At 41.2% G+C, this 22264-nt stretch overlaps 1 protein-coding gene across 1 annotated transcript in view; it reads right to left on the bottom strand.

The window, feature by feature from the left end:
• LOC140707981 (epidermal growth factor receptor-like) overlaps positions 1 to 22264 on the bottom strand; it is a 91462-nt gene that overhangs the window by 60309 nt on the left and 8889 nt on the right. Inside the window, exons 2-4 of the mRNA XM_073002560.2 lie at positions 7698 to 7849; positions 4836 to 5013; positions 1092 to 1247 (exon numbers count right to left, since the gene is read on the bottom strand). Of these exons, the coding sequence (XP_072858661.2) occupies positions 1092 to 1247; positions 4836 to 5013; positions 7698 to 7849 (486 nt within the window). The remainder of the gene's footprint in view (positions 1 to 1091; positions 1248 to 4835; positions 5014 to 7697; positions 7850 to 22264) is intronic.

Raw genomic sequence — 22264 nt, 5'->3', positions numbered from 1 at the left:
GTAAATGCTGGAAATGTCAGAAAAAATGGAATTTATTATCACCTTTGATGGACCTGTGATAAAGCAAAAAAAAAAAAAAATTGAAAAAAATACATATATGGCTTGTTAAATTAATCAAAAAATGTAGATTTTAAGCCAGAATGCTTTCTATTAGGTATAATATCAGAAAGTGTTGATAAACAAAATGTATATTTAATACTGCATATTTTAACAGCTGTAAGGATTATATTTGCACAATATTGGAAAAATGAAGAAACACAAGAAATAATTACAACTGCACTGAAACAGATAGACTGACACTGAAAATCAAAGGACATGAAGATGCAGAATATTATCAAACATGGGTTTTGTTTTACCAATGGTTAGAAACATGTTGCATAGATTAAGAGCTTAATATGTATTGTTGTTGTTTTAACAAATGATTATAAGCTGAACCCAGGTGATACAATGTTAAATAAGCATAGATGGATTTTATGAATAATAATAATAATAACAAAAAGAAAAAAAATAATTATTTCAGGTTCCACTGACGTGTTTTCTATAACATATAGTTTTCCTTTACTTGTTAAGTTCAAACAAAATTATGATCCCATCCAGATAACCGGAGAGATATTTCGTATGTAAGAAGTAGCAAGGGAGAAAAAGCAGAGTTGTGATAACAGGAAGAACCCTTAGGGGACGTAAGTGCTGTATAGATGGAGGAGTGAGGTAGTGAACAATCAGAGAGTAAGAAAGAAGAATTAAAGGTATGGTTAGGGAAAACTGGACAGTGCCTTAATGATAAGGACATGGAGTCTGCATTGGATATGTAAGGGCATGGGAAGCCATTGAACAGGGAAAATGCCATACAGCCTGAGCAATGGGAGTGGTGTTTTCTTCCATGTCTATTGGCCGAGAGACACTCTGGCCAATGACGGTGGCAAATGAGACCTAACAAGCATGTATTTGTTACATATGTTTGCCGAACAGCAGATGCTGGTTCTCTTATAACTATACATTTTACAGTTTAAGAAATCATCCAATGGGCTGACAATATTTCAACAACACTGTTGAAACATCTTGAATATTTTATTTTTCTCTACTATACTTACAAGACTTATTGTCAGTCCTTGACAAATTTCTTTCCACAGGATCAAACAGCACAAAACCTTTGCCATTAGTTGTATCAACAATGTCGTCCCACAAAACATTGTCCATGTTGCAGAGATAAGGGTTTTTGCCAATATATACACCTCCATTTAGAATTTCTGCCAAAAGAAAGTAGTACAAGAACATCAAGCAATGAAATGGTTTGTCCTTTGAAGGAAGCATTGAAGGAGAGCAAAATAAAGAAGTAGGGAAACTTTTCAAACAAGAGGCCAAATTCTGCTTTTGTAAGAGTTTTGTGAACCATACTCCTGTGATAAGGAATGATGCTAAGGGAATGGCCATAGAAAAATGTGTAAGGCTAGATGCAATTTTGACCAGTCTTGTCATTTACACAACACATTTTGTGTAGAAAGTGAAGTTGAATTATATGTATGTCTACTGAAGAAAAAGCCCAAATAGAAACCAGAGATCAATTCAATGTAACAATTTCCTAATTTAAAAAAAAGCTTTTACTTCCTATTACTTGGAAACTCAGTAGAAAAGGGTTAACAGTTTAGTTCAGTGTTGTTGCTCTTACTATGTCCTGTCAGGTCACTTCTGATTTATCACAGCCCTATGTATGAGCAATCTCAAAAAAGTCCTGACCTCAATGCCCCTGTTCAGCTCTTGTAGACACAGGTCAGTGGCTTCCTTTAGGAACTGAGTCCATATCATATTTGGCCTACTGTTTTCCTGCTTCCTTCAACCTGTCCCAGTAGCATAGTCTGGAGATTTATAAGCAGCTGTGCCCATCTTTCGGTGGGAACGAACCAATGTGAAAAACTACCTTTGGGTTTTGGTGTCTGGGCCTGCTTCTAGATGTCAGTGGTGCAGACTGACATCATTTACATGTACTGCTCTCGCCCCAATTGCCCATTGACAGTCTCAGTCAAGAGACACAGTTCCCTGCCCCCACTATCCTTGGTGCCACAGTTTGTTTAAATTTAATTTCTCAAGAAATCATGCCAGACGTTTATGTCTTTCTCTGGCAAGAAGAAACTTAGCCTTTTGCTTTCTACTCTATAGTAGTAGATGGGACTCCAAATATTAGGAATTATTATTTCAGATATTTGGATCTATCAAATTTGGATGCAAACGTATATGAAACCATCTGAATATGTCACTATTCAGTGAACTCCAGATATTTCTGAATCTGAATGCACATCCTTACTTTAACCTTGCCCTAACAGGCTAAGAAAATAATGAAAATACCACCATTGTACTAATTTATTTAATATTCTGTGCTCTGCACATGCGTCAAGGCAGCGGCTTTAATGCTCAATGAGGCTTATTCTCAAAAAAGTGTTCACTAGACTGCAGTTCATATTCTCAGAGGCTTTCGTGGCTGGGATCCGATGGTTGTTGTAGGTTTTTCGGGCTGTTTGGCTGTGTTCTGGAGGTTTTTCTTCCTAACATTTCACCAGTCTCTGTGGCCGGCATCTTCAGAGGACAGGAGTTACAACTCTGTGTTCTGGTGTAGTCTGTGGGATAGTTGAGTCTTTGGAGCTGTGGGATCAGCTTTTTGTCCTTTCCAGGAGATTGGGTGTGTTTTTTTGTTATGGGTGCATTGTTGTGATAAGGGGGAGATGATCTGTCACTGTGATTGATGGGTGTTGTTATCTAGTCTTTTGTGTGCAGTGATCACCGATCCTTGTTGCTGGGTAGAGTTCGTTGATCTTTTAACAGGCTGTATTTTTTTAGTCCTGGGAGCCAGGCTTTGTTGAGTTTTAGACTTTCTTCTTTTTTGTTGAAGCTATGTTGATGTTTGTGGATTTCAATGGGTTCCCTATGTAGTCTACTATAATGATTGCTGGTGTTTCCAGTACTTCTGTCTTTTGAAATAGGACTTAATGTCCAGCTTGTTTCAGGGCATGTTCAGCTACTGCCAATTTTTCAACCAGAAAAATCGCCAGTAGCTGAACATGCCCTGAAAAAAGCGGGATTGCACACCATAATCATCTAATCTCCTGAAAAGGACAAAAAGCGGATCCCACAGCTACAAATACTCAACTATCCCACACACTACACCAGAACACAGAGTTCTAACTCCTGTCCTCTGAAGATGCCAGCCACAAAGACTGGTGAAACATTAGGAAGAAAAACCTCCAAAACACAGCCAAACAGACCGAAAAACCTACAACCATGCATTTCATATTACTAACCAATGCAGATTTATGCAGAAATAAATCCCAACAGACAAATCCTATTGCTTTGTTTGCTAAGTCATGCTAAAGTAGGCGTAGTGAATCAATGGGATTTGGTGAGTCACTCTTCCATAAGCTCCATTGGATTCAAGTAGGTGTACTCTAACTGTGATTGAACTTTATCATAGTAAGTTGCTATGTCATTCAATGGAATTACAGAGGAGTTGGGTCACTAAATCCCAAAATATTCAATGGGCCTACTCTAGAGCAATTTACTACACTAAGCAAAATCCATTTTATTTATTTAGGTGTTTTTGGATACATTTTCTGTGGGAAGAGGGAGGCTATGACTGGAAAATACTTGAACTGTGATTCTTAATTCACATGCCTGACAGTAAACTCCATCAAATACAGTGGGATTTATTTCTGAGCTTGTATATAATAGGCCTGCACTGCTAGACCTTTCTTAACTATAGAAACTTAATCTGTTATACAAACTCAGTACGTATACATAAGACTATTCTCTACGTAACTCGAATCCCTACTTTGTCCATATAGATGCAATTGAAAAGTGAGGGAACATCCTCTCTTAGTCATTCAGGTATCAGCACAACAATCTGTTAAAGGCATTACCTGCAAACATCCTGGTCACAAAGGCAGTATTTCTGGAGAAAGGAGATAAAAACCTATAAAAGCCCACCCTCTCCCACAGGCTCAATTCTATAAGATCAGCAGACTGATGTTAGAAAATGTGTTGCATATAAAGGTGGCAGAAGGATGGTGGATGCAAGTTCAGATGGGGAATCCGTAAGCAGTTCAGATGTACCTCTTAGGGATTTCATCTTGATTTGAAGTTCCAGTGTTTCTTACAGTTAATGCATACTTAAAAGATTTAAATGACCAGAATCCAACTGAATTTATGCCTACATAAGTGCAAAGGTGCAATGTGGAGCAGAGACTAGCTCCTAATCAATAAGCCCCCAACTAAATTTCTAGTCATATGCTGAGTCATGCAACTGGTGTGCTACTAGGAATTCAGTTGGGGACATGTAATTAACAACTCCTTGCCACTCCATGTAAGAGAAATGCATGTACGCACGCATAAATATTCTGCTAGATTCTACCCAATAAAATTTAAATGAGTTACCCTCTTGTTACTCAGTAAATATCACAGGTGGCTATTCCACTTCTAATTGTGACTGTTAATATTTGGAAATAAGAGGAAAAGAAGCTTTTGGACTACATTCAACCTGGAGGCTGGAGGTTCTCTGTCAAACAGTTTACTAGGCTAATCTTTGTGGAACAGTTTGACTATTCTGAAAAAAAGTACGTGTTTAAAAATAAATACTACGTACTAAGAAGTTCATGTGGTTTAACAAGCACACTACTCCTGCCACAATTTAGCCAAAAAATAATGCAAAACTTGAGTATGAAGCATTTGGTTAGCTCTAAGTTTACATAATGACACACTATAGGCAAATGGTCTGCTGGAGACTCCCAGATTTTTAACTAACAATATGTTTGCATCATCATCATTGCACCTTTCCTTCCCAAAGATCTCACCTGCTAAACGTCTCATTGGCAGCTCTTCAAGTCCCCTCAAATTATCGTAATTTGCAAAAATTGTCAGAGCAGCATTTTCAAAAAGGGTGTTTCCTCGGATTAGCTGGAGATTCTCCAATGGAATACTTTTCACTGTATTCATTGCTATAAGCACATAACCATCTACTTCTTGTATGCTCTGGAAGGTGCAGGAGAACACAGAAAATCAATGTTTTATGGTTGTGTGAGGAAGTCTTAAAAGCTATTAATCCCCAAGGTTCTACTAATCTCCCCTTAGTTTTGCCTTTATATTTTGGAAGAAAGCAGACTGGAAACAATAAAATGCTATTCTTATTTCAAAATGACACACAAATTCTTATTAAGACAAAATCCAGAAAAGCAATTGTTGTTAAGGCTGTTGTAGTAGAGAGAGGAAAAGTCCATTATGGCTTCTGTGAAGTAGAATGACCTTACAACACTGTTTAATCTGTGGTCAGCATATTCTCTGGCTACAATATTTAGGGATGGTATTTTTCAGAAACACAAATTGCTAAGCAGTTTACTGAACCTATGCGTGAGAACTTGGACATTACTTCTGATTTATTGCAGCACATGATTCATAAACATCTCTCTATCTCTATCTATATTGTATATATATATAATGGGGGCGCTTTCCCCCACTGCAAAGAACCATTGCCTCCCTTGCTTGGATTTCAGGATGCCTTGGCTCACAAAAAATATCAGTCCCTAAGAAATTAAAAGATGTAGCATAACAACACTACCAGTTAAAAAGAGCATCCCACGAAGGTAAAGCAGTCATCGATACTGTTGATTCCCGTAGCAAAAATTAATAATTGCATGTTTGCAACTCATAAATTAGCAGTTCACAATTAATTATTAAAGAGTTTTGTGTATGGAAGAATACTAATGTCTATGTGTGAAAAAAAGTGAATAATTGACTTACTATGACTTTCAGTGTAGAACTAAGTCTTGTTGCAACAATGGCATAAAAGTTCCATTAAAATGAAACATCTAGATATCTGAAGAGCTAGATATCTGGAGGACATACCTGTTCTACTATATAGCTATCTAATAATCAATCAAATCTAGATTTTTTTAGATTATCAAAATGTTCTCAAAATGAATTAAGGCATTTTCAGAGCAAAAATTAGACAGATAATCTCAGGAGACCAAAGCTTGTTTTACCAGTGAAAACCAAGAAGTCCTTTACTAGCTCATCACCATCTTAATCAAATTCATATCCTCACAATTTGTGCCAATGCACCCTGTGACAAACAATGAGACAATAAACACAAAATTGACAGAAAAGGCTATAAAATACAAGGCAGACTATAAAATATAAGCAGAAAACAGTATTCTGTGCTCATACAGCACCGGAAAACTGAAAGCTGTGTTTTTGGGTGTGTTGATAAGAAAACAAAAAGCCTAATCCCATGTATACATTAAACCTGACACCTTTCGTGTCAAACAGCAACTAGAATCTTACTTGCAGTTTTAAAAGAGGTAGCTGTGTCAGTCCGTGCAGTCATATCAGGCAAAATCCAAAGAAACAAAAACAAAACAAAAAAGACAAAAATACGTGGCGCCTTAAATACTATTGTGTCCAGAAAAGCTCACATTAAAATATAATAGTACTTACAGTGTCAGAATCACACTGGTGTTCATGTAAGGTCTGTGTAATGCACCATGGCTAAGATGCTGGTGTGCATTCAGAGCAAACCTTACACAAAAGCCAATAGAATTCTCACAAATATTCCTTTGTTTGCTTCATAGGGAGTGAATTCCACACAACATACTTTTAACTGGTCTGTTTGTCTCTGTTGTATTTGTTTTGAGCTAAGCTGAGGGGGTGGGCAAGTCTGGTGGTTTACAGGGGCCTTTTCAGACCTTGGTGGGCCACACGCACCCATATAAAAAAAAGAGCCCCAAAGCTAATTTGCATTGGAAAAATAATGGCCAGTTGCTATCCTGAAACCTTCGGAGCTCTATTTAAAAGCTATCTGACAGGACAAGATGCGTGTCAGCTTTTTGAAAAACCAGAAGTGATTTTCTGGTAACTGTTGAGTCGGTTTTACCTAAATGTTTCACTCACCACATCTAAGGGTTCATGTGTGAATTTACACTGGATTGTTTTACCTAAATCATAATTGCCCTGTCTGTTCTCTATCATGGGTAATACCTTCCTCTTTGGCACAATGATGACGAGAAAGCACTTTACCTTTCATATTCTATAAAATAAATGGTTTCTTAAATCCTGACCTCTCTGAGGCATTAGCCTTTACTAATACTCAGCAGAATTCACTACATAAGATGCAAAGTCCTTTGCAATAATAAAGTAACTAACTCGTGCCCCAAATTCTGTGTTGTTTCATAAAAGCATTTCATGATATTTTTCACAAAACTCTTATCCATGGCTTGACTACATAGCTTGACTGAAACAGCCTCATATTCTGCTTAGAACAGACAGCAAATTCACAACTATCCATGAGTCATTATTTCCAGACCTGGAATTGTTTGATGTGTATTAGTCTCCACAAGTTAAAACCTATTTTTGATAAGTTTTTAAAAGCCATGTTAGTGTGGAGGTTCCTAGGAAAGCCCTCCAAGTGTCCTTTGATGTACTATCCAGGAGACCCAGCTGCTATGATAAGAGCCGGGTACAGACAATTGCCATTTGCAAAAAGAGAATGGGATAAGGAGGTAATTAAGAAATGTAACATGAAGTGTTCCATAACAAAGTTGCTCACCAACAGAAGTAACTGGGAACCAGGGCATTCATTCCTACTTTAAAATACTACCACAAGCAATCTTCTTCTTCCTCATTGACCCCTGAATCATAGCAATATGAATCATCATACTAACCTTCAAAAAAGTGAGATTATAGTTGTCTTTCACATAAGTGATCTCAAGATTGCCAAGCACCACCTCACAGCCCTCATACGTTCTCTTCAGGCTGTTGTAGTGGTCTTCAAAACTTGCAAGCTGTGTCAGCTTGTTGCTGTTTCCTTGGCACACTGAAAAGAAGGGGATAAAAAGAGTAATGTACAACACATTTTGAACAAAACAGCAAAAGTAGCATGTGTGGTTTAAACCTGAGGTCTAAACAGGTAACTGAAAACCTGACTAAATGCCAGCACAGAGCCTCTTAGTAAAAGGAACCTTACTGACAGAAACACTGCCAATGTTTCGACCACTAGAGTGGTTGAAAGTCCAGAGAGGTGGTATAGTAAATGAATGAATGAATGAATGAATGAATGAATGAATGAATAAATAAATAAATAAATAAATAAATAAATAAATCCACTAAGAATAGGAATTACTGCTTGTGATGAATAATGTAGATTTGGGACCATGCATATCATCATCCTGAAAAAGCTATTCACTCAAATGTATTGGGGAAGCAAATACATGAGAGTAGTAACAGTTGTAAATCAACCCCTTTCGTCAATTGTATAAAATTGTTCAATTATTTAAAAGACAACCTATATTTTTAGGCTTTATAAAATAACATCTTTAGTGATATACTAATTGCTACACAATAACAAAAACAACCAGCAGCAAACCAAAATTAAAACCTTTTGGGACAAATCCAATCTTTGTCCCAACTAGATTCATTAAAATCATTGCCCAAAATGTTGCTACAACACAATTTTTAGAGCTGGATTGCCACAAATTAAGAAATCTCCATAGAACATGGAGTAACACTTATAATTCAGTATGCAACAGATAACATTTACAGAGTTTTCCTAATATATGACAATTTACTTCTTAAAGTTACACTATTTGTGCAACTAAGCTACAGGATTTCAGCCAAATGAGCTTATGAAAGTGTTGAATAACAAGTCCCATTCATTTTAATGGATTAGGTAAGGCTGGGAATTAAATTGGATTGATCTCATTACGTCTCAAGAACATTATGTCAATAGAATTAGTATCAGTGTCCATGTCTAAGTGAACAAAAAAGGAAAAAGCTATGTGGTTCTTGTACACGATTCGAAGATGTAGGTAGGTGATGCCTTTATTAGACAACTGAAATATCACACACAGAGGCTAAATATCAACTTCTTGATCAGGCTGGGTATTACAGTAATAATTTACATTTTTTTTCTCACCACCCTCAGTGTTATAATGATGAGCCTGACAATAACTTTTGCAGAATCTATGGCTAGCCTGCGTGAGATTTTACTGTACGTTTGGAATATAGAAGGGAAAGAAACTAACCCACTATAATCCACTATAAAATCTAGGAACGCAAATGTTTTAACACTTTATAAATGATAGATATGTATTTTCTACCTGTTGCATCTCACAAACAGAGCTCCACGACTAAGAATTGCCTCTCTCCCCATTTACTACATGCCTACACCTCACCTAGTAGAAGCATCCAGAGAAGGTGAATACGTACATTGATGCATACATTGTATTTAGGGCAGTTTTAAACAGTACATGTTTTAAAAAATTATCATAAACTGTTTCGGTCTTAAAAGATAAAAAGCAACAGCTTCAACTAAACTCAGAAATGCACTAGAAGCCAGAGAAGTTTTTTTTTACTTTCATTCTTCCTCCTTCCCCTCTGAAATGTGAAAGTACACTTCACATGTAAAATGCAAAAATTATTTTCCCTATAAAGATTTTCTTATTGAATCTGCATTCTTTCCAACCCTAACAAACTACAATCATGAAGCCCATCTCTCTTTAGAGATTAAAACCTGCTAGTTTGTTTGCACAGATAACCAACATAAAATTCAGGATGCTTCAAATGCATGAGTATTGTAATAGTATTGGCTGAGATCCCAAAAGGCCTAATTATGCATTTTTAGTGGGGAATGAATAAGCCGCCGCAGAGCCGAGGCTTCGACAGTGTGGCTTGCCTTTGCCGGCTTCCCTGGATGGACTTGAGACCTTGCTGCAGTCTCACGACAGTAGCTTTGGAAGAGGGGTGTATGATGTTTGCCACATGGCCCCTGCTTGTTTCACCAAACAAAGAGCTCAAGCTATGTCACTCCACCAGCTGACACAAATTGTGACGTTCCCTCCTTTGATGCACCTAGGTGTTATGTTCTCACAAATGGTTCAGTCTTCTCTTTTCCTCACTGCCACCAGTGGATTTCCTTTATCCACCATATAAAAGACTTTAGTCAAACACTTGTCTGGGAACTGCCAACAGAACTTATTTATTGAAGGGTATCAAATTTAATCATAATCAAAGATGTTCTTCAGATATTCATTGTATACAATCCAATCATTAAAATACCATATACAGTATCTTGCCACATAACCAAGCACCACCTGCTCTATCTATTTATCTTGACCAGCTTATCTCTATTAGCATCTGTTCCTTCTCTCTTCTCACAATCTGACTGCCAGTGGTGGCTTGCACAACGATGTTAATTGGTTCAAAAAAAAAACCGTTCTGTGAAACATCGTTCTGTGAAACACCATTTCCCATAGGAATGCATTGAAAACCGGTTAATCCATTCCAATTGGAATGGATTGCCGTCCTTAAGCGAAAATCCCCATAGGAAACATCGTTGAGGGAAACGCGGTTCCCCAATTGAAATGCATTGAAGCCAACTCAATGCATTTGAATGGGTTTGCGAAGTCCCTTTTCGCTCCTGTAAAAGTGCCTTAAACTGTTTGAAAAGTGTTTTAAATGCTTGCAATCGTTAGCCCACCTCCTGAAACGTATGCAAACTTAATTTGGTGTTGTTCTGAGTCTTCGTTAATTTTTGGTGATTTTTGTTTTCTCCATTGAAAACCATTGGACGGACCGTCCAATGGCTTTCAATGGAGAAAACAAAAAATCACCAAAAATTAAGGACCCCTCAGAACAACACCAAATTAAGTTTGCATACGTTTCACAAGATGGACTATCGATGCCAAGCATTTAAAACAGGTTTCAAACAGTTTAAGGCACTTTTACAGGAGTGAAAAGGGACATCGGAAAGAGCTTCAAAAGCAGGGAAACGGAGATCAAAGAGCCCTTTCCGATGTCCCTTTTCGCTCCTGTAAAAGTGCCTTAAACTGTTTGAAAAGTGTTTTAAATGCTTGCTATCGTTAGCCCACCTCCTGAAACCTACGCAAACTTAATTTGGTGTTGTTCTGAGGCGTCCTTAATTTTTGGTGATTTTTTGTTTTTTCTCTCATTGAACTCTATTGAACTCTATGCATTTCAAGGCTTGGAATTTCCCAGCTGCAAAAAGCACATGCATCAAGATGCCTGCTGCTTTCAACTTAAGCAAAAGTAAATGCAATAAATCAAAGCCCGCGTTTCATGTCACTGCTGCCAACGATGTCAGCAATCCCCCACCTCCAAGGATACTGGGGATGCCGGAGAATGGAGAGATTCCAAAGTTTAGTCAGTCCTTTAGGAGCTAAGATGAGCCCAAGACTCTCAGCTAGGCCCTGACTAACACTTCTTCCTCATATCCACCTCCTTTAATAAGAAAAGCAACACACACAGAGACAAATCCATGAGTTTAGACTCAGGCTAATCTGGGCTCTATATCAGGTAGCAAATACACATGGCCAAATCAGAAAGACTAGTCTGTTCAAGAAACCAATGCATGCAATTCTAAATCATTACTGTTTTATTTAAAAAGAGATGGTTCAGAAAATAATTCAGATTATTGCAAAGTAATTCAGTTAAGAACATTTTCATAACAAGGCAGACAGATCACCCCCACCACTCCAGCTGGAAAAATAAAATAATTAAAAGCATTCTAAACTAGAATAATGCATAAGTACAGTCATTCTCACGTTTCCAGGGATTTCACAGTTCGTAGTCCAACAGGTCAGGTAGATTCCAATTGTCCTCCATCAGTCTATGTTGACAAAAAGGCTCCATACCAAAGATATAATCCATTTTGGGAAAAAGCACATGTCTGACCTTTCTCAGTCCAACTCCATCTTTTTTTCAACTTCTCCCCACTTCCTTCTTCTTCCCAGAATTCTTCATAAGGAACACCCCCTCCTGGGTCTTGTTGTCCCGCCTAACTTTCTCATGGGAGCTTGAAAGTTGTTATCATATTTTGTGGCAGAATTATTGTGACTACGAAAGTCTCTGCTCTCTACTCATCTTAGCAACGAGATAACCAGAGAGCGAAGCTTCTCTGAAACAGCATGAAAAACTTTCCTACTACAGAGCAGACTTTAAATCAAGATGGATGCTGTCAAGACAATATTATGACTACAAAACCCATTCTAGCATCTCATAAAAACACAAATCATCACATGGATGATCAAATCAGTTTGATTTTGTTATACGTTCTGGTTACTACATTGATTAAGTTTGTTTATTCACTGCTTTGTTAACATTTGGTTCAATTGGTTATTTTATTAATACTTGTGTACGTTAATTGGTTTTGAAGGAGGGTTGGGGGTGCATTGCTGGTGCCCGTGCCAGCCATGTGGCCACAAAAAAGGAAGTGATTGATTTAAGTGCAGTTGGGGAGTTGATTACTGGGGATACAGGCATGAATCATGAATTGTAAAAATAAAAAGGAAGAGAAGGAAGAGAAAAGGAAGGGAGGATTGTAAACTTGCTCATAGTAGCGCACCCAGGATACAGGCGAGTGGCTTTGGCCGTTAGTCCTTCAGGGATTTTTTTCACCCTTTTTCCTACACCCCATCCTCCTCCCGCTTCCCCCACCTTCTTTCTTTCCCTCACTCTGAGATGCGCGTTCATTGGCTGCTGCCTTTGAATTGGGTACTAACGGTTGGGCGTGAGCCCAAGGGAAGAGGTTGAGCGAATTAATTAGGAGTAGGGATATTCTTGTGGGGGTTAATTTTAATTGATTATATTAAGGTCCCTTAGTATTTTATAAGTTGAATCAGGTTTTGATTGAGGTGCTATTGATTGGCAGATTGCAATTTAATTAGCTGCTACTGGGCAGTGATTTAGATAATAGATTAAAGAGCAGGATGCTGTATTTATTGGATTAATTGTATAATTAATGTTAGGATTAGAATTAATAAAAGTCACAGATATCAAGGAAAGTAATAAATTCAGGTCCACCACAGGAGCCCCTTAGAAGCCTATTAAAAAGTACAACAACAACAACAACAACAACAACAACAACAACAACAACAACAACAACAACAACAACAACAACATCATAATAATAATAATAATAATAATAATAATAATAATAATAATAATAATAATAATAATAATAATAATAATAATAATAATAATAATAATAATAATAGGAAGAAAAGGGACAACAAATAGGGGCAATAACAATAACAATAGTAATCAGAATCATTAATAAGAATTTTTTTAAAAGGGAATTAATTGTTGAATTAAAAACTTGATTGAAAATTGGTTTCAGCATTGCCAGCTTGGCCTTGGCCAAGTAGTGGCCAATTTAAGGTGTAGCCCTATCTGGCAAGCAACCCTTAGGTGACAGGGGCTCCCAGTACATATTGACCTTATATGGGTGCCCACTTAGGCGACTGGGCCGCTCCAATGGTTCATTATCCAGCTCCAGCCCCAGTAACTCCAGCCACTAGTGTGGGTAATCATGAAGGCTTTCACGGCCAGGATCTAATGGTTGTTGTGGGTTTTTCGGGCTCTTTGGCCGTGTTCTGAAGGTTGTTCTTCCTGACATTTCGCCAGTCTCTCTGGCCAGCATCTTCAGAGGACTGGAGTAGGAATTCTGTCCATGCTCTGTTGGTGTTTGTTGGATAGTATTTATAGCTGTGGGAACAGCTTTTGTCTTTTTTCAGGAGATAGGGTGATCAGCATGTTTTTGTTCTGATGAGGGGGGAAGGGGGAGGAGGGAGAGATTATCTGTCACTGTGATTGATGCGTGTCATTAGCTGGTCTTTTTTTCTGTGAAGATCTCTGGCCATTGTGGCTGGGTAAGAGTTCGCTGACCTTTTACAGGTAGTATTTTTCAGAATGGGCCGACAGGCCGGGTTTAGTTTCAGGCCTTCTTCTTTCCTGTTGAAGTTTTGTTTATGTTTATGTTTATGGATTTCAATGGCTTCCCTGTGCAGTCTAACATACAGATTGCTGATGTTGTCCAGTACTTCAGTATTTTGAAATAGAATTTCATATCTAGCTTGTTTCTCAGCATTGAACTCAACCATCTGAATTGGGCCCTACAGGCAAATGGCTACTCTAAAAATGAAATCACAAGAGCCATCAAACCAAGAAAACAACACCAAACTGAAGAAGAAAAACAGCCACCCACAAATAAAGTATTTCTGCCATACATCAAAGGGGTCATGGACCGCATGGGGAAATGGAAAAAAACACAACCTACAAACAGTATTCAAGCCCACCACAAAAATACAACAAATGTTACGGTCAGCAAAAGACAGAAGGGACCCCCTCACCACTGCAGGAGTACACTGGATACCTTGCAGCTGTGGACAGGTATATATCGGGACCACAAAACACAACAGTCACAACAGAATCAAAGAACATGAGAGACACTGCAGATTAAAACAACCAGAAAAATCAGAAGTAGCTGAACATGCCCTTAAACTTAGTATATTATTGAATTGTATTGGAATGTGTAAAGTGAGAAGATATTGTGTTACAGAGATATATGATGTTGTATTGTTTGCAAAATTGTGCCTGGATTTTCCCAAGATGGCGCTGGTGATGGGTGGTTAGCGTTTTCTCCACCACTCCAGCTTGCCTCTTGGTCTTTTTCTCTTCTTTTCTTTTTGCCTTTCTTTCTTTTCTTTTCCTTCTGATCCACCTCCTCTCCCCGCTTACCTGGTGCCTGACCTACTGGGCGTGATGTGGAGTGCTGGGCTGTGCCGGGCAGGACCTCGGAACGTGGAGCCAATGCGGACCTGAAATGCCAGCTCGAAACACGGAGTCACGGAGCACGCAGCTGGCTTGTCATCAGAGTCCGGGAGCTCGGAAGCTGGGAGCCCTGTCTTGCTACCTTGGAGGAGGCTGATGAGCGCTTCGGAGTCGGAGGGGAGCGGGATCCAGCTGGACGACCCAGCCGACTCTCGAGGAGACCATCGGAAGGGAAAAGGACCGAGTGGCTGGAGACTCACGCCCCCTCCCCCCCAGACCCTGCTGGACTCTGGAGGAGAGGGGAAGAACCCGGAGGGAAGGACCACCAGAGGGGAAAGAACCTAGAAGCTGGTGGTTCATGCCCCCTCCTCCCCCCAGCTGGATTCTGGACGAGTTCATCAGAGGGGAAAGGATTCGAGGCTGGAGGTTAGCGCTCCCCTCTCCCCCAGAAGTTAGTCCTATTAGCATACCTGAAACCGAAGTCTGCAGCAGGGGCGGCCGGACTCTTTGTGCCTGGTTGTGGCGAAAACCTTTAATTTTTTGGCATGCCGGTGTGAAAGGCAGTGGGGGGGGGACTCTGGGTGACTGTGAGCGAGAGTGAATTGTTTGTCCCGTTCCCTGGCTGGCTGGTCGCCATGTTGGATCTCCAGGGGACGGGGCCTTCTCTAGCACCGGTTCGCTCACTCTCCCTTTTTCAGACTATCTGCAGAGACACTTTGCCTCCTCCCAAGGGGCGGGAAGGGCCAGCGACTGAAACAACTTTGCTCACCCTTGTGTCCATGATTAAGACCTTTGTGTTATCCTCCACGAGTAATATTCTTACTCCACCTTTAACATCAGCTTTAACAACACCAAAAATAACATCGAAATCGGCATTATTGAATGGACAAGGTTGTGTGGAGGAGGAGGGAGGACCAGGACTATATGTGGGGCTCTAGCACATGATTCCTTAAAAAATTATTTTAACTTTATACACATGGGGTTTATAATTTGGGATTTTTATTGTATTTTTTGTATTTTTTCTATTTTATAGTATATATTTGATTTATGTATTTATTTTGTGCCTAAGTTTGTTTGTCTTACTAATTTAGGGTAATTGATTCTTAATAGTTTTTTCTTTCTTTTTCTTTCTTTCTCTTTCCTTTTCTTGGATATGGAGTGGAAGGCCTGCTCGCCCAGCGAGGGGCCTTTCAATATCCCTGTGATCACAGGTAGAGGGAGATATGGCGTTGGCACAGTCCCTACTCATGTTAGAAGAACGATGAACAGATGTTTGACGGCTGTTCATTGTTCTGAGACGGTGACCAACCCTCAGTATCAAGGTAGACAGCCCAGACAGCCCTTCACTCTAAATCTGGTACTGTTGAACGCCAGGTCTGTATCCAACAAACCCCAGATGATCTATGACCTTATCCTGGAGGAGGATGCAGACCTGGCATGCATAACCAAGATGTGGATTAATGGGGAGGGGGGTCCTCCCCTGGCTCTCATCTGCTCGCCCTTTAATGCTGTCCAGCACCAGGGTAGACTGGAGGGGCGGGGGGGAGTAGCCATTGTTTACAAATCCAACGTAGAGGTTACTAGGCGCTCCTCAGTGGTAAAGCCAGCTCTAGAGGCACTCCACGTGTCTATAGGGGCTAGGGATGGTATTGGGATTTTGCTGGGTTACCGCGCTCCCCGTGACCCAGCCATTTCCCTACCAGAGCTGGCCGACTTTGTCTCCACGGCATTGTTGGGATCCCCGAGGCTTCTCATCTTGGGTGATTTCAACGTGCACGGGGACAGAGACTACAGGGCCAGCTCTTGAGTTCTTGGAAACCTTGGCTTCCTTAAACATGTCCCAACATGTCAATGGCCCCACCCACATGGGTGGCCATACGTTGGACCTGGTTTTTTCCACCAATTGGAGTGAGTTTGATCTAGTGGTGACTGACCTTCTGTCGGTCCCCTTGTCATGGTCAGATCACCACCTAATAAAATGTAACCTCTCAGTGGCACTCCCCCCTCGCAGGGAGCAGGGACCTATTTCTATGGTCTGCCCTCGAAGGCTACTGGATCCTGCTGGATTCCAGGAGGCCATGAGAGGTGTTTTGGCTGACCTGGCTGGCGCTCCTGTCAAGGCTCTGGTTGACAGCTGGTCCATCGCTGCCACTAGGGCTATAGACACGATCGCGCCTAAATGCCCTCTCCTGCTCAGAGCTCGGCCTGCACTCAGGTTTAATCAGGAGCTCCGAGTGATGAAGCGATATAGGAGAAGGCTACAGCGTAGGTGGAGGAAGAACCCGACGGATCATAATTGGATAGCTGTTAGGGTCGCGACTAACCTTTACCTGACTAAGGTAAAGGCTGAATGTAGATCATTCTTCACTAACCGGGTAAGCAAAGCGTCCAACCAGCAGGCGGAATTATTCCGTATAGTGCACGACCTATCCAGAACTGGTTCAGGTGATAGGCCTCCCCCTAGTTTTTCACCTGACCAGTTTGCAGGCTTCTTTAAATCTAAAGTGGAGGCCATCTTGTGTGTGCATGTGTCTGGTCTCTGGGTGTCTGTGAATTTCGTTGTATGGTATACTGTGTATATACTTACAATGACAATAAATTATTATTATTATTATTATTATTATTATTATTATTATTATTATTATTATTATTATTATTATTATTATTATTATTATTATTATTATTATTATTATTATCTGCCAGGAGCTCTCTCTCCTTTTTTAAATACAGTGAGTTGAGCAGAGATGTCCAGCCCTCTGTATTGCCTGGTGATTTTCGACTCCTTTCACCCTGTAACGCCTGATTCTGTGGGCAGGGTGCTTGATCCCTGTCGAGCCACCACCTCTTCTCTTGACCCTTGCCCGGCCTGGCTAATCAAAGCAGCCAGGCCAATAACAACAGAATGGGCCACAGTAATAATGAATGGGTCTTTCCTTGAGGGCAGATTTCCATCTGCCCTCAAGGAGACACTCATTAGGCCCATAAGAAAGAAACCTAGTTTGGCAGCAGACGAAATTGACAATTATAGGCCCGTCGCCAATGTTTATTTCATGAGTAAAGTGGTCAAGAGGGTGGTGGCCGATCAGCTCCAGGCCCACCTGGATGAAACAGATGCCCTGGATTCCGTTTCAGTCGGGCTTCAATCCGCGCCACAGTACAGAGACGGCATTTGTCGCCCTGTACGAGGGAGGCCGACAGGGGCAAAATGTTTCTGCTGGTCCTCCTCGACATCTCGGCAGCCTTTGATACCGTCGACCACGGTATCCTCCTGGGGAGGCTCTCTGAGTTGGGAATTGGTGGCTCGGCACTCGCTTGGCTCCGTTCCTTCTTGGGGGACCGTCCCCAGAGAGTACAGTTTGGGGAGAGTGTCTCGGCCCCGTGGAGTATCAATTATGGGGTTCCACAGGGTCGATCATCTCCCCAATGCTGTTTAACATCTACAGTATATGAGGCCGTTGGGTGGGGTCACCAGGGGGTGTGGGGCTTCGTGTCATCAATATGCCAATGACACCCAGCTCTACATCTCCTTCTCACCAACTGCAGGTGATGCCGTCCTGTCCCTTCAGCGCTGCCTGGGGGCCGTACTGCAATGGATGCAGGAGAACAGGCTGAGGCTGAACCCGGACAAGACGGAAGTTCTGAGGGTGGGTGCCCCCATGGTAGGCGGCTTGGGTGACTCTCTCTCGTTTGGGGGGGTCACCCTGGCTGTGAAGAGTGGGGTCCGCAGCCTGGGCATACATTTGGACCCGACGCTCACCATGGAAACGCAGGTGGCGTCGGTAGTCCGCATCGCTTTTTTCCATCTTTGGCGGATTGCCTGGCTGCGACCCTACCTTGACACGGGGGCGCTCACTACCTTGGTGCATGCGTTCGTAATCTCAAGATTAGACCACTGTAACGTGCTCTATGTGGGGCTGCCTTTGAGCTGATGCGGAAACTTCAGGTGGTGCAGAATGCGGCGGCCAGACTCCTCACCGGAGTGAGAAAATACCAACACATTTCTCCAACACTGGCCGCATTGCATTGGCTGCCCATTTGTTTCCGCGTCAACTTCAAAGTTTTAATGCTTACTTACAAGGCCCTAAAAGGTTTAGGACCTCGTGGCGCAGTGGTTAAAACGCTGTATTGCAGCTAAAACTCTGCTCAAGACCTGGGGTTCAAATCCCAGGTAGCCGGCTCAAGGTTGACTCAGCCTTCCATCCTTCCGAGGTCGGTAAAATGAGTACCCAGCTTGCTGGGGGGGCAATGTGTAGCCTGTATAATTAAAATTGTAAACCGCCCGGAGAGTGCTTGTAGCGCTATGGGGCGGTATATAAGTCCAAAAATAAATAAATAAATAAATAAATAAATAAATAAATAAATAAATAAATAAATAAATAAATAAATAAATAAATAAATAAATAAATAAATAAATAAATAAATAAATAAGATATTTGGCGGAACGCCTGCTTCCACCAAGGTCTACCCGGATCACCTGCGTGAGTCAGGTGGTGAGGCTGAGGAGTTTGATGCCGAGAGGCCCAGAAGGAGAGGACACGAAACCGGGCCTTCTCGGTGGTGGCTGCTCGCTTATGGAACAATCTCCCTCCGGAGATTTGCGCGGCCCCTACGCTGGGCATCTTTAAAACCCAATTAAAAACATGGTTGTTCATTCAGGCCTTCCCTCCAGCCAACTCTTGATTTTTTTTTCTTATTTTTCCCTATCCTTTATTTCATTGTAGCTGTTACTGAATCATCATGTACTTGTCTGTGTTTTATTGTCTGATTTTGTATTGGAAGCCGCCTAGAGTGGTCTGGTGGTCCAGATAAGCGGGGTATAAATCAAATAAATAAATAAATAGTTTTTATGCAATTATGCATGATTTTTGGGATGACAAACGTGTTTCCCCTCCCAAACAAACATATTTAAGTGGGGAGGTATGTAGCATTCACCCTTTGTTAGGTATAAATCATGTATTATGTTCTATGCCAATGTGATTGAGAGGCAGAGCCAAGAGAGAGATTAAAAGGCAGAGCCTGAGAGGAGGAGTTAGTCAGTCAAGAGTCAGTCAAGAGTCAGTCAGAGTGAGTTGGTGAGAGTGAGTTAGTCAGAGAGAGTAAGACAGAGTCAGAGAGTCAGAAGAGATAGAGACAGAGTTAGAGACTGGTTAAGATAAATAGACAGAGAAGGTGGAAATTATATGGCAAGAGAAAAGTATGTACATCTGAAGAACTTCTGTGATTAATAAATTGGTTTCACTTCAATACATAAGTTTTGTTTGCAACACAATACAAGTGTCTGATCAAACGTCATTTATTTTGTGGACTGAGGGAATCCATTGGTGGCAGTGAAAGGAAAACACGACTGGAGCCTTTGTGAGGGCACAAAACAGAGGTGCTTTAAGGAGGCGAATGTCACAACAAGGCTGTCCACTTTCACCAACATTATTTTGCATGGTTATAGAACTGCTAGCTAATGCAATAAGAAATGATGAATTAATTAAAGGATTAGGATTAACAAGCAGCATCTCATGTTAGTTTCTCCTCTCCTCCTCCCAACCCTCCCTAGCAATCTTGTCTTTTCCATTAAGTTCTGCCCAGATCTTGGAAACTAACACCTGTGGTTCCTTAATGAGTCAATCCATCTCATCTCAGATCTTCCTCTTTTCCTTCTGTTTCACCACACTTTTCCATGCAATATAGTCTATTCTGGTCATTTGTGTATTTCCATTATATGTACATGGCAGGATAGGCTCATGTTACTTTATTTTCCTTGACTGTGAGTTCAGGCTTGACTTAAATGAGCACCCACTTTTCTGCTTTTCTGGCAGCTGTTAGTAACTCTACCAACACCACATTTCAAATGACTTGACTTTGGCCCTGTCTTTCTTCACGATCTTCCTTACACATAGTATGGATGATTTTGTTTCGTCCACGTATGTTTCTCCATTTTATGTGTTTTACCTACTCATAAGAACATCAGAAGAGCCCTGCTGGATCAGGCCAAGGGCCCATCTCGTCCAGCTTCCTGTATCTCACAGTGGCCCCACCAGATGCCTCCTGGAACACACGGGACAACTAGAGACCTGTGCCCTGGTACCCTTCCCCTACATTTGGCATTTTGATGTACGTACCTTCTAAGCCTGGAGGTTATACATCCACATCATGGCTTGTAACCTTTGATGGACTTTTCCTTCAGGAATCTGTCCAATCCCCTTTTAATGGATGCCATCACCACATCCTGCTGTTGCTGCTGTCTCCTTTCTTGCAAGTAAATGAACATCTTGCTTCGCCCTCCCATTAAGTCCAAAACAGCCCTTCAAAATATTTTAGCACACAGGGACTATCGGCACATCCAAGCAGTCCTCACTTCTCTCTTCTCCAGGAATCATAGTACAGATCCTATGCTTATCTTCTTGAATCCTCTACCACTGGGTAATTCTATATGAGGGAAATTTCTGACTGAATACAGTCGAGCCCCGCTTTACGCTTACCCCGCATTACGATGAATCTGCTTAACGTTGAAGGTTTTGCGATTGCAAAAGCGATCGCAAAATGATGTTTTAAATGGGGGAATTTCGCTGCGCGATGATCAGTTTCCTGTTTTGGGAACCGATTTTCGCTTCCCAACGATCAAAACAGCTGATTGTTGGGTTTTCAAAATGGCCACCGTGTGAACAAAATGGCTCCCCGCTGTGTTTAGGAGCCATTTTCCGCTGCACAGGCACCCCAAAATGGCCGCCCCTATGGAGGATCTTCGCTGGACTGTGAGTTTTTAGCCGACTGGAATGCATTAACCGGGTTTTAATGCGTTTCAATGGCTTTTTTATTTTCACATTATGACGTTTTCGTTCTGCAGTGATTTCGCTGGAACGAATTAACGGCGTAATGCGAGGCACCACTGTATATGGGTAGCATGTATATATTTAAACTCCTGTTTTAAAAGCCCAGGAAAGAGAAGGGCCTCCTGGAACATCTTAAAAAGCAGATGGAGCTGGGTGTCATCAGCACACTGGTGGTACCAGACAGCAAAATTCTAGACAGCCTCTTTCAGGTTTTTCATGTATACGTGAAACAATATGGAGAATCACAGAACCCTGAGACACTCCACAGGTTAATGGTCCAGGTGTTGAACAGGAGTCCCCCAGCACCACTACCATTCATAAAGTGACACCACGCAAGGGAAAATCCCAGAAACTGATTTCTTTTGTCATCAGTTAACCACTTCTCACCCAAACACAAAGAAACTGTTAGGGCTTCAACAAGTATAAAAGGTAGTCAGCAGAAGAGGGTATTCTGTAGACCATCTTGACTGCTGCCATTGGTGCTGTCAACATTCAGGCTGCCCTTTGCTGTGTAAAATTTGGTATCCTTTTTCCTGTTGGCAACGCAAGCAGGATATTGTGCAGCAATACTCGGTCATTTCCTGGATTTTTTGCATTGTGGGTACAAAAGCACAATATCCCTCATTCACAAACCATTTTTTTTGGAAGAATTGAATTTATTTTAGTATAGATTGACCCGTGTCAATCTATACCAGCCGTCTCAAACTCAATTTACCTGGGGGCCGCTGGAGGCAGAGTCTGGTTGTGGGTGGGCCACATCAGATTTCCCGCCAAGCGGAGCAAGAGCCCAAGGAAGCCGTCCAGGAGTTTCCTTAGCTCGGCTGGGGCTCTGAGGAGGA

The sequence above is a fragment of the Pogona vitticeps genome, chromosome 6 (genome assembly GCF_051106095.1).
Source record: "Pogona vitticeps strain Pit_001003342236 chromosome 6, PviZW2.1, whole genome shotgun sequence".
Taxonomy (NCBI): Eukaryota; Metazoa; Chordata; class Lepidosauria; order Squamata; family Agamidae; genus Pogona; species Pogona vitticeps.
Note: the sequence above shows the minus strand (reverse complement) of the source record. Positions and strands in the feature narration are given on the sequence as shown.